At 46.7% G+C, this 13,820-nt stretch overlaps 1 protein-coding gene across 3 annotated transcripts in view; it reads left to right on the forward strand.

Moving 5' to 3' along the window:
• Nucleotides 1–13,820, forward strand: part of tle3b (TLE family member 3, transcriptional corepressor b) — an 85,897-nt gene that overhangs the window by 57,488 nt on the left and 14,589 nt on the right. For all 3 annotated transcript variants that reach the window (XM_079555105.1, XM_079555107.1, XM_079555106.1), the window contains 4 exons: nucleotides 7,230–7,280; nucleotides 8,439–8,594; nucleotides 11,962–12,097; nucleotides 12,171–12,340. In XM_079555105.1, the coding sequence (XP_079411231.1) occupies nucleotides 7,230–7,280; nucleotides 8,439–8,594; nucleotides 11,962–12,097; nucleotides 12,171–12,340 (513 nt within the window). The remainder of the gene's footprint in view (nucleotides 1–7,229; nucleotides 7,281–8,438; nucleotides 8,595–11,961; nucleotides 12,098–12,170; nucleotides 12,341–13,820) is intronic.

Below are 13,820 nucleotides of genomic sequence, written 5' to 3' on the forward strand. Positions count from 1 at the left end.
TGAGGGCACATGAGGTTCTTCTGAGGCACATGAGGTTCTTCTGAGGCACATGAGGTTCTTCTGAGGCACATGAGGTTCATCTGAGACACATGAGGTTCATCTGAGACACATGAGGTTCATCTGAGGACACATGAGGTTCATCTGAGGCACATGAGGTTCATCTGAGGCACATGAGGTTCAACTGAGGGCACATGAGGTTCATCTGAGGCACATGAGGTTCATCTGAGACACATGAGGTTCAACTGAGACACATGAGGTTCATCTAAGGGCACATGAGGTTCTTCTGAGGCACATGAGGTTCTTCTGAGGCACATGAGGTTCTTCTGAGGCACATGAGGTTCATCTGAGGGCACATGAGGTTCATCTGAGGCACATGAGGTTCATCTGAGACACATGAGGTTCAACTGAGACACATGAGGTTCATCTGAGACACATGAGGTTCTTTTGAGGCACATGAGGTTCATCTGAGGGCACATGAGGTTCATCTGAGGCACATGAGGTTCATCTGAGGCACATGAGGTTCATCTGAGGCACATGAGGTTGATCTGAGACACATGAGGTTCTTCTGAGGCACATGAAGTTCATCTGAGGCACATGAGGTTCAACTGAGACACATGAGGTTCATCTGAGGCACATGAGGTTCATCTGAGGGCACATGAGGTTCATCTGAGGGCACATGAGGTTCAACTGAGACACATGAGGTTGATCTGAGACACATGAGGTTCTTCTGAGGCACATGAGGTTCATCTGAGGCACATGAGGTTCATCTGAGACACATGAGGTTCATCTGAGGGCACATGAGGTTCAACTGAGACACATGAGGTTCTTCTGAGGCACATGAGGTTCTTCTGAGGCACATGAGGTTCATCTGAGGGCACATGAGGTTCATCTGAGGCACATGAGGTTCATCTGAGGGCACATGAGGTTCATCTGAGGCACATGAGGTTCATCTGAGGGCACATGAGGTTCATCTGAGGCACATGAGGTTCATCTGAGACACATGAGGTTCAACTGAGACACATGAGGTTCATCTGAGACACATGAGGTTCTTCTGAGGCACATGAGGTTCATCTGAGGGCACATGAGGTTCATCTGAGGCACATGAGGTTCATCTGAGGCACATCTGAGGTTCATCTGAGGCACAGGAGGTTCATCTGAGGCACATGAAGTTCATCTGAGGCACATGAGGTTCAACTGAGACACATGAGGTTCATCTGAGGCACATGAGGTTCATCTGAGGGCACATGAGGTTCATCTGAGGGCACATGAGGTTCAACTGAGACACATGAGGTTGATCTGAGACACATGAGGTTCTTCTGAGGCACATGAGGTTCATCTGAGGCACATGAGGTTCATCTGAGACACATGAGGTTCATCTGAGACACATGAGGTTCATCTGAGACACATGAGGTTCATCTGAGGGCACAGGAGGTTCATCTGAGGACACATGAGGTTCATCTGAGACACATGAGGTTCATCTGAGACACATGAGGTTCATCTGAGGCACATGAGGTTCATCTGAGGACACATGAGGTTCATCTGAGACACATGAGGTTCATCTGAGACACATGAGGTTCATCTGAGGCACATGAGGTTCATCTGAGACACATGAGGTTCAACTGAGACACATGAGGTTCATCTGAGACACATGAGGTTCTTCTGAGGCACATGAGGTTCATCTGAGGCACATGAGGTTCATCTGAGACACATGAGGTTCATCTGAGGGCACAGGAGGTTCATCTGAGGACACATGAGGTTCATCTGAGACACATGAGGTTCATCTGAGGGCACATGAGGTTCATCTGAGGCACATGAGGTTCATCTGAGGGCACATGAGGTTCAACTGAGACACATGAGGTTCATCTGAGACACATGAGGTTCAACTGAGACACATGAGGTTCATCTTAGGCACATGAGGTTCTTCTGAGGCACATGAGGTTCATCTGAGGTTCATCTGAGACACATGAGGTTCAACTGAGACACATGAGGTTCATCTGAGGCACATGAGGTTCATCTGAGACACATGAGGTTCATCTGAGGGCACATGAGGTTCAACTGAGACACATGAGGTTCTTCTGAGGCACATGAGGTTCATCTGAGGCACATGAGGTTCATCTGAGGCACATGAGGTTCATCTGAGGGCACATGAGGTTCAACTGAGACACATGAGGTTCATCTGAGACACATGAGGTTCAACTGAGACACATGAGGTTCATCTTAGGCACATGAGGTTCTTCTGAGGCACATGAGGTTCATCTGAGGTTCATCTGAGACACATGAGGTTCAACTGAGACACATGAGGTTCATCTGAGGCACATGAGGTTCATCTGAGACACATGAGGTTCATCTGAGGGCACATGAGGTTCAACTGAGACACATGAGGTTCTTCTGAGGCACATGAGGTTCATCTGAGGCACATGAGGTTCATCTGAGACACATGAGGTTCATCTGAGGGCACATGAGGTTCAACTGAGACACATGAGGTTCATCTGAGACACATGAGGTTCAACTGAGACACATGAGGTTCATCTGAGACACATGAGGTTCTTCTGAGGCACATGAGGTTCATCTGAGGGCACATGAGGTTCATCTGAGGCACATGAGGTTCATCTGAGGCACATGAGGTTCATCTGAGGCACATGAGGTTGATCTGAGACACATGAGGTTCTTCTGAGGCACATGAAGTTCATCTGAGGCACATGAGGTTCAACTGAGACACATGAGGTTCATCTGAGGCACATGAGGTTCATCTGAGGGCACATGAGGTTCATCTGAGGGCACATGAGGTTCAACTGAGACACATGAGGTTGATCTGAGACACATGAGGTTCTTCTGAGGCACATGAGGTTCATCTGAGGCACATGAGGTTCATCTGAGACACATGAGGTTCATCTGAGGGCACATGAGGTTCAACTGAGACACATGAGGTTCTTCTGAGGCACATGAGGTTCATCTGAGGGCACATGAGGTTCATCTGAGGCACATGAGGTTCATCTGAGGGCACATGAGGTTCATCTGAGGCACATGAGGTTCATCTGAGGGCACATGAGGTTCATCTGAGGCACATGAGGTTCATCTGAGACACATGAGGTTCAACTGAGACACATGAGGTTCATCTGAGACACATGAGGTTCTTCTGAGGCACATGAGGTTCATCTGAGGGCACATGAGGTTCATCTGAGGCACATGAGGTTCATCTGAGGCACATCTGAGGTTCATCTGAGGCACAGGAGGTTCATCTGAGGCACATGAAGTTCATCTGAGGCACATGAGGTTCAACTGAGACACATGAGGTTCATCTGAGGCACATGAGGTTCATCTGAGGGCACATGAGGTTCATCTGAGGGCACATGAGGTTCAACTGAGACACATGAGGTTGATCTGAGACACATGAGGTTCTTCTGAGGCACATGAGGTTCATCTGAGGCACATGAGGTTCATCTGAGACACATGAGGTTCATCTGAGGGCACAGGAGGTTCATCTGAGGACACATGAGGTTCATCTGAGACACATGAGGTTCATCTGAGGGCACATGAGGTTCATCTGAGGCACATGAGGTTCATCTGAGGGCACATGAGGTTCAACTGAGACACATGAGGTTCATCTGAGACACATGAGGTTCAACTGAGACACATGAGGTTCATCTTAGGCACATGAGGTTCTTCTGAGGCACATGAGGTTCATCTGAGGTTCATCTGAGACACATGAGGTTCAACTGAGACACATGAGGTTCATCTGAGGCACATGAGGTTCATCTGAGACACATGAGGTTCATCTGAGGGCACATGAGGTTCAACTGAGACACATGAGGTTCTTCTGAGGCACATGAGGTTCATCTGAGGCACATGAGGTTCATCTGAGGCACATGAGGTTCATCTGAGGCACATGAGGTTCATCTGAGGCACATCTGAGGTTCATCTGAGGCACAGGAGGTTCATCTGAGGCACATGAAGTTCATCTGAGGCACATGAGGTTCAACTGAGACACATGAGGTTCATCTGAGGCACATGAGGTTCATCTGAGGGCACATGAGGTTCAACTGAGACACATGAGGTTGATCTGAGACACATGAGGTTCTTCTGAGGCACATGAGGTTCATCTGAGGCACATGAGGTTCATCTGAGACACATGAGGTTCATCTGAGGGCACATGAGGTTCAACTGAGACACATGAGGTTCATCTGAGACACATGAGGTTCTTCTGAGGCACATGAGGTTCATCTGAGGCACATGAGGTTCATCTGAGGTTCATCTGAGACACATGAGGTTCATCTGAGGCTCATGAGGTTCATCTGAGACACATGAGGTTCATCTGAGGCACAGGAGGTTCATCTGAGACACATGAGGTTCATCTGAGACACATGAGGTTCATCTGAGGTTCATCTGAGGGCACATGAGGTTCAACTGAGACACATGAGGTTCATCTGAGGCACATGAGGTTCATCTGAGGTTCATCTGAGACACATGAGGGTCATCTGAGGGCACATGAGGTTCAACTGAGACACATGAGGTTCATCTGAGGCACAGGAGGTTCATCTGAGACACATGAGGTTCATCTGAGACACATGAGGTTCATCTGAGACACATGAGGTTCATCTGAGGCACATGAGGTCCATCTGAGGCACATGAGGTTCATCTGAGGCACATGAGGTTCATCTGAGGCACATGAGGTTCATCTGAGGGCACATGAGGTTCATCTGAGGGCACATGAGGTTCATCTGAGACACATGAGGTTCATCTGAGGCACATGAGGTTCATCTGAGACACATGAGGTTCATCTGAGGCACATGAGGTTCATCTGAGGGCACATGAGGTTCATCTGAGGCACATGAGGTTCATCTGAGGGCACATGAGGTTCATCTGAGACACATGAGGTTCATCTGAGGGCACATGAGGTTCATCTGAGGGCACATGAGGTTCATCTGAGGCACATGAGGTTCATCTGAGGCACATGAGGTTCTTCTGAGGCACATGAGGTTCATCTGAGGCACATGAGGTTCATCTGAGGGCACATGAGGTTCATCTGAGGCACATGAGGTTCTTCTGAGGCACATGAGGTTCATCTGAGGCACATGAGGTTCATCTGAGACACATGAGGTTCATCTGAGGCACATGAGGTTCTTCTGAGGCACATGAGGTTCATCTGAGGCACATGAGGTTCTTCTGAGGCACATGAGGTTCATCTGAGGCACATGAGGTTCATCTGAGGGCACATGAGGTTCATCTGAGGCACATGAGGTTCTTCTGAGGCACATGAGGTTCATCTGAGGACACATGAGGTCCATCTGAGGCACATGAGGTTCTTCTGAGGGCACATGAGGTTCTTCTGAGGCACATGAGGTTCATCTGAGGCACATGAGGTTCTTCTGAGGCACATGAGGTTCATCTGAGGCACATGAGGTTCATCTGAGGGCACATGAGGTTCATCTGAGGCACATGAGGTTCTTCTGAGGCACATGAGGTTCATCTGAGGCACATGAGGTTCATCTGAGGCACATGAGGTTCATCTGAGGGCACATGAGGTTCATCTGAGGGCACATGAGGTTCATCTGAGGGCACATGAGGTTCATCTGAGGCACATGAGGTTCATCTGAGGCACATGAGGTTCATCTGAGGCACATGAGGTTCATCTGAGGCACATGAGGTTCATCTGAGGGCACATGAGGTTCATCTGAGGACACATGAGGTCCATCTGAGGCACATGAGGTTCTTCTGAGGCACATGAGGTCCATCTGAGGTTCATCTGAGGACACATGAGGTCCATCTGAGGTTCATCTGAGGACACATGAGGTCCATCTGAGGCACATGAGGTCCATCTGAGGTTCATCTGAGGCACATGAGGTTCTTCTGAGACACATGAGGTTCATCTGAGGCACATGAGGTTCATCTGAGGCACATGAGGTTCATCTGAGGCACATGAGGTTCAACTGAGGCACATGAGGTTCATCTGAGGCACATGAGGTTCAACTGAGGCACATGAGGTTGATCTGAGGCACATGAGGTTCATCTGAGGCACATGAGGTTCTTCTGAGACACATGAGGTTCATCTGAGGCACATAAGGTTCATCTGAGGCACATGAGGTTCATCTGAGGCACATGAGGTTCATCTGAGGCACATAAGGTTCATCTGAGGCACATGAGGTTCATCTGAGGCACATGAGGTTCTTCTGAGGGCACATGAGGTTCATCTGAGACACATGAGGTTCAACTGAGGCACATGAGGTTCAACTGAGGGCACAGGAGGTTCATCTGAGGCACATGAGGTTCATCTGAGGCACATGAGGTTCATCTGAGGCACATGAGGTTCTTCTGAGGGCACATGAGGTTCATCTGAGGCACATGAGGTTCATCTGAGACACATGAGGTTCAACTGAGGCACATGAGGTTCAACTGAGGGCACAGGAGGTTCATCTGAGGCACATGAGGTTCATCTGAGGCACATGAGGTTCATCTGAGGCACATGAGGTTCTTCTGAGGGCACATGAGGTTCATCTGAGGCACATGAGGTTCATCTGAGGCATATAGAAGCTTAAAACAGATTGATAATGTTCATTTATTCCTTTTCCTTCCATTTCCTTTATTTTACATTTGTATCATTTATTAGAGAAACAACCAAGGGAAAAATTTCCCCCCCATTTTTAGCATTTTATTTTTCATGTTTTTTCCCCAAACGTTTCCCGAAATTGTAAAAAAAAAAAAAAAGATAGACTTTTTTGTATTTTTTTCAAATTTTGGCACAAATTTTCCCTTTTTCATGTTTTTTTCGCCAATTGAAAATGTTTTCCCCCAATTATTATTATTTTTTATTTTTATCCATTTCCCCCCAGTTTGAACCACTTTTTGTCACGTTTATCCTGCAAACTTTCCCCCAAATTGTAAAAATAATAATAGTAAAATTGGCCCAAATCTTTGTGTTTTTTCTGCCAATTAAAAAAATGTCCCCCCAATTTAAAAAAAAAAATATTTCAGCAATTTTTCCCCCCCAGTTTTGGTCCAGATTTTTTTTTTTTTCTTTTTTTCTTTCTGTAAAGTGCTTTGAAGAAGGCGCTGTATTAATGTGACCGTTTGAATTTAAAGAAGTATTATTCCCTGTTTTCGTCCTTGTTTTGGTTGTGGAAAGTGTGAACCCTGTGAATGTCCCGTGTTGGTCTCACCTTGAGTAACCTCCTCCTCTTCCTCCTCCTCCTCCTCCTCCTCCTCCTCCTCCTCCTCCTCCTCCTCCTCCTCAGGACAGTGACGGGGACAAGAGCGACGACCTGGTGGTGGACGTCTCCAACGAGGTGCGTTCCTGCTCGACCACATTCCTCACCAACACGCCTTTGTCTGCGCCTTCACGCTCCGCCGCCGCCGCCGCACACGTCTGTCACAACACGGGCTCTGCGTGTTCCGGGGCGGGACAAAGACGGGGGGGGTGGACGAGGCGCGAGGAGCAGGAGCATGGTTTTGTATTTGCACAAGACGCCGGGATGTTTGACCTCCTCGAATGTTTGCTCAGCTCCAGACGGCGAGGAATGATTATCGCCTCCGGTCTGATTGTGAGCCCGACTTTGGAAACGTGTGCAAATAGTGGCGTGATTATAGTCGGAGATTTGAATTTGTTGAGGAGCGTGAGGAGCGTGAGGAGCCACGCCCAGATCACCAACAACAGACGTTACTGAGTTTAGGCTCCGAGTCAGACAATGGTGCAACGTAATGTGAGCGGATTAAAGAGGAACCTGCAGGCGTGAGCTCACTGTGCTAATACTGGGCTTTCAGATAAACGTTAGAGAAGTGAGGACTGTTGGGCAAGAAGGTGTGACCACAGGCACACTTCAGGAGGAGCTGGAGGTGCACTAGCCCTCAGAGCAAGAAGGTGTGACCACAGGCACACTTCAGGAGGATCTGGAGGTGCATTAGCCCTCAGAGCAAGAAGGTGTGACCACAGGCACACTTCAGGAGGATCTGGACCAGAGGCCCCTATGCTAAAGTGGCTATGATAGTTAGCATTGAGGCTCCTCCCCCTAACTCCTTCCTAACTGACACCCCGATTCGGAGGCTTCTTATCATGGCGGACGCTGACGCACATCCGGTTTGGGGTTAGACCTCTTACTAATCTGCTCGTTTCAGACGGGCCTCAGCCTCTCCAGACTCTGTCCTCAGGGTCTTCACTCATGCCTTCGGGACGTGTTTTTTATGGACCTTATCGGAAAACGAATCATTTCTCCAACTCCTTCGTCCCTCTGTCACTGAACTGTTGGAATCTGAAGGGAGTGAGTTTATTAAGTAACAGCGACCTTTTGAAATGTGGCGTGTTTGTTTTGTTCTGGATCATTGTTTTCTTGAGCTCTGAACTGTTGGGAGGGACTCACAGTGAGAGACTTTGAGTGCACGATGTTTGTAGTGTTGAAGAGAAACGCTCCTCTTGTATTGACCCCCCCCCTCCCCCTGTCCCTCCCCAGGACCCGGCCACGCCCCGCGGCAGCCCGGCACACTCCCCTCCGGAGAACGGCCTGGACAAGTCTCGAGTCCTGAAGAAAGACGCGGCGCCCAACAGCCCCGCCTCCGTGGCCTCCTCCGGGAGCACCCCGTCCTCCAAGGCCAAGGACCACCCCCACGTGAGTAACTGGAGAAGAAGAGTTCCAAACCAGAACAACTAACTAGAAACAATAACTAGGCAAAAACATGGGAAAATCAGGGACAAATTTAGGGGAAGATTGGGGCGAAATAATGAGGAAATATCAGGGAAAATATTTGGGAGAAATTGGGAAAGGAGGACAGTGTTTTTTTCTGCCTTTTTGTCGTCTGTTCAGGATAATTATCCTTTCCAGTGACAAAGCCACATGTACAGTAAATGTGTATATCACATACATATAAAGTCGAGTCTAAATCGGGTCCATATGGATGTTTATTCTCAGCAGATTGTTCAGCAGAAGCGACAAAACGGCAGTCGTTTGCATTAGCACGATGCTAACATGAAGCATCAAGTTAATATCTCAGTCATTACTGGAAGAATCCACATGAAACAAAAACTGTCTCAAAGTTCATCGTCTCCTCTGTCAGCTCATATGAACTAATGCCCATTATTTTATATACAATATTCATGAGCGTGATGTTTGTCCAGTAGATTAAAAATAATATCTCAGGTTTGTGAATCCACTCGCTGTCAAAACCTGAAGAGGAAAAACATATTTCTTACAAACACTGTATTTCTCCCATAGAGTCATATTGGCCCCGCCCTCCACCTGACACTATGACATCATCACATTCTAAATCGTGAACCTATTGCGAAAGTCTCCACAGATTCTTGTCTCATGGCCCAGTTCTGGTCCAGGCTCCCGTCCGCTCTTTACGAGGTGGATTTCCACGAGATTGAAAAGTCAAGTCTAACATGGATTTACGTTTATGTCCCGCCTCCGTGTTCCATTCTTTATTTTTAATCTTTTTTATTTACGGCCGCCTCCCTGTGACTCGCTGAGGGCCGTTCGTCAAGTGAAGTGTGTGTCTGACGCTCCAGCGCTCCACGCCGGTCACGGGCCGCGGCGCCGGACACTTCGGAAATCCAACCCTCTCAATCTGCTTTACGGCGCTCCCAGTAAACGCTCGCCCCTCCTGGAGCTCGGCCGTAAATCTCCCTCACACGGAGCTCCTCCTGACCCTCGGAGTCTGAGTCTGACGGGACAGGTTTATCACTCGCCGTAACTCGACCTCTCAGCTCCGGCTCCGTGTCCCACATTTACTGTCGTCACTCAGGTCCAGGGCAGGGCTTATTACAGAAATGAGTGTCTCCGTATTTGTGGAAGCTTCTCGATAACGATGAGGAAGCGTTCCTTTATAGAAAAAAGAACAGAACAAACACTTTCCATGTTTTCAACCCATTTTATCACAATTTTCCCTCAGTTTTTCCCGATTTCCTCCAAACCTCCTCTCATTTTCCCTGTATTTCTTGACACTGGAGATGAACTCAGTATTGTCAGTTTGCATATCTTACATTTTCTTGTAGATTCAGTATTGCTCAGCTCCACTAAAGTCTTTCTGACGCCAACACCAAGTGAGTTCTGCCGTCACTGTGATGATAATATTTGGGTATAAACGACTGGTCGATTAATAAGAAAAACGATTCCAGGGTCTTCATCAGGGCCGATACCACATACTTGTCCTCATACTCGTCCTCATTAATGAGGTCCCTCCTCGATACCTCCTGCCGTGTGTCCCGCCCTCCTACAGGAGCAGCTCCACTGAGGGGAGAAAATAACAACAAACTGGAGAATAATTTAGTGTAAATTAGGGCTGCTTGATTATTGAAAAAATAATAATCACGATTATTTTTGTCATAATTGAAATCACGATTATTCAAACGATTATTTTTTTGCCTTTAAAAAAATCCATCCAAAAAAAGACAAAAATCCAGCAAAAAAAGACAAAAATCCAGCAAAAAAGTGACAAAAATCCAGCAAAAAAGTGACAAAAATCCAGCAAAAAAGTGACAAAAATCCAGCAAAAAAGTGACAAAAATCCAGCAAAAAAATGACAAAAATCCATCAAAAAAGTGACAAAAATCCAGCAAAAAAGTGACAAAAATCCAGCAGAAAAAAGACAAAAATCCAGCAAAAAAATTACAAAAATCCAAAAATTATAAATTAGAAAAAAAAAAAAAAAATAAATAAAAAAAAAGAAAATTTAAAAAAAAAAAAAAAAAAAAAATTATAATCGATTTTTTGGGATTATGCTAATTTTGTAATCGTTGACTGTTGTAATTGAAATCGTAATCGAATTTCGATTAATTGCACAGCCCTAATGTAAATCCAATATTCCACATAGAGCTGACTTTATTACAGACGACGCTCCCTAAACCAGAGTCTGAGCTGGATTTAACCAGAGCTAATGTTGTTAGAACATTAACACTGAGAGCCTGTCAGGGGAACTGGAGCAGGTGCAGAAAAGGTGCTGCAGGATTATTGGTATCTCACCATCCTCCATCCAATCTGTGAGTGAGAGGCGGGACATGTCCACACTGCAGACCCTCCAGAACATCCTGACCATGTGCAGCCAAGAAGAGCAACACAAGAAAACATGAAATGTCCTCCAGCTTTAATGTTGTTTTACGAATCGGTTTTATAGATGTTTTTATGTATTTTTTGCATATTGCTGTTTTATTGTAATTGACACATTTCAGGATAAACATTTTGTTCTTTCCTGCTATGTCAAATGTATTAAACCTAAACCTTAGTGTTCCAGCGTCTGCAGTGTTTACAAGGTACAGGCTAATGTTGCTAATGTTGCTAATGTCGCTAACTCGCGGCTAACAGTTCTGGTGATTCTTACTCTGTTTTATGCCCAGGTTCTTATTCATCTGAAAAACTAACCCAGAGACTAAAAAGTCCTCAGAAAATCCTAAATAAAGAGATACAGCATGTTTATATTGAGCCAAAATGCTGAAGCCACTGGATAAGTTACTATAAACACAGGAGAAAATCCACACGGAGCTGAAGTAAAGGAGAAAAGAGAGCATTTATCTGCAGTAATAAGTAACATCTCAATACTATTGTTAAATACAAATACATAAATGAATAAAGCACCAGCACTGAGGAGCTTTAGGACATGAGCTGTTCTGTCTGTGAGGGATAAGAATAAAAAATAATATTGAATAAAAAAAGTGGCATCTGTTCAATTCTCTTAAATTCTCTTAAAAGTGTCGCTACTTTACTCAAGGAAATGTAAATGAGTAATTTAACTAATTACAAACCGATCTGCTGTGAAAAAGTCAGTCTATAAACCGCCTCTTCACTTCAGAAAGTCTGTTGAAGTAAATACCTTGTACTCGTATCGGTATTCGGTATTCGGTATCAGTAAGTACTTAAATCAAAGTTCTCGTATGGGTTTTAGAGAAAGTGGTATCGGTGCCTCCCTTGTCTTCGTTTACTCTTTGAGGTTTTGTTCGAGTCTTCACAGATGGTTGATCCAAAGTGCCGCTCTCTGTTTCAGAACGATAAGTCGTCCACGCCCAGCCTGAAGTCCAACACGCCCACCCCCAGGAACGAGGCCCCGACCCCGGGCACCAGCAGCACGCCCGGCCTGCGGCCCCTCACCATGGGCAAGCCGCCCGGCATGGAGGCGCTGGGTAGGAGGAGCCTTTCATTTGGAAGCTGTGTGTGACTGTGTACAGCGTGTTAACCCTGTAACCCCTCCCCCAGCGGCCCCCGCCCTCCGCACGCCGCTGTCCATCGCCGGCTCCTACGGTCCGTTCGCCATGATGGGGCACCATGAGATGAACGGCTCCCTGACCAGCCCCGGGGTTTACCCAGGCCTCATCTCGCCGCAGATGAGCGCCGCCGCCGCCGCCGCCTACGGGCGCTCGCCCCTCGTAAGGACTCGTCACTTTTACTCTGTTACTCGGCTGAAGTACTTTGGATACTGCGGTTCTGTGTAACATGAGAGACATGATGCGATATCTGATGAATGTGTGATAACGATATCATGGAGGACAAAGATACACAAGAGATTAACCTCTTAACCCCCACCTTCTCTATGAGCTACATATTACCTTTACCCAAATCTAAAAGTCCCGCCTACAGGCCAGTGTTGCGTCTCAAGACCGACAAAACTCATTTAAATGCATTGTCACTTTTTTGTGACTTCTGGACCGATATTTGGATATTTTACGATATTAATAAAGTATACCTTAAGGTTGAGGCAGTAGTTCCCAAAGTGGGGCCCGGGGGCCTCAGAGGCACTACAGGGGGGCCCCAAAGCATGTCTATAAAACAAGTCCAATGAAAAAAGTTCATTTTGAAAGGAAAAATACATTTATTTGGACAAACGCACCAGTTTAAACCAGTATATAGCCAACTCTCATTGCTCGATGTTAGTTTTCATGTCATTTTAGCTGTGAGATAATAAAATTCCTTTGAATGGCATAAATTATTATAATTTGGGGGGCCCAAAAGATTCTCTGATCAATAAGGGGGCCGTGATGTCCTGGACTTTGGAAATGGCTGGGTTAAGGTCTGCCTTATTAATCCCTATAGGGAAATTCGTTCTCTGCATTTGACCCATCCTCAGTGTCACTGGGCCAGGCTGGTGGTCAGAAGCACCTGGCTGGAGGATTCACCTATTGTACATGTTTTTAGTGGAAGGGGAAACCGGAGTACCCGGAGGAAACCTACGCAGACACTGGGAGAACATGCAAACTCCAAAGAAAGACCCCGTCCAGGTGGGAATCGAACCCGGGACCTTCTAACTGTGAAGCACGAGCACTAACCGCTGTACTACCGTGCCAGCCAAAATATATAAAACGCCGATAAAAGAAAAATCTGGAACCAAAAGTGATAAAGAGAGAGTCCAGTTGTTGATTGAACCTTTTCACTGCGACGTATCCAGAGTTGCTCTGATTGGTTGATGCCGTCTGTCAATCACGCCCACCGGGAAATGGTTGACATCATGTTTGCTCCCAGACCATATGTCTTTGAAATATCTATGAAAAAGGATGTAGTTTGGCTGGACAGGCAAGGAATCCACTGGAATCCACTGGAAACCACTGGAAACCACTGGAAACCACTGGAAACCACTGGAAACCACTGGAATCCACTGGAATCCACTGGAATCCACTGGAAACCACTGGAATCCACTGGAAACCACTGGAAACCCCTGGCTCAGAGCGACTTCCAGCATCTCACCTGAAACTGCCCTCGTGTCTCCGTGAGCCTCAGGAATGAGGTGGATGGTCTGCGATACAGATGTGACCATGTGACCCACTGATGCCCATAACGTGATCATCTCACCGTCTCCAGGCTGGTTCCAAAGGGCCGCGCCGCCTTTGGAGTCGCCTTTGTTCGGGTTTGTAC

This window comes from Gobius niger, assembly GCF_951799975.1.
Source record: "Gobius niger genome assembly, chromosome: 4".
NCBI lineage: Eukaryota > Metazoa > Chordata > Actinopteri > Gobiiformes > Gobiidae > Gobius > Gobius niger.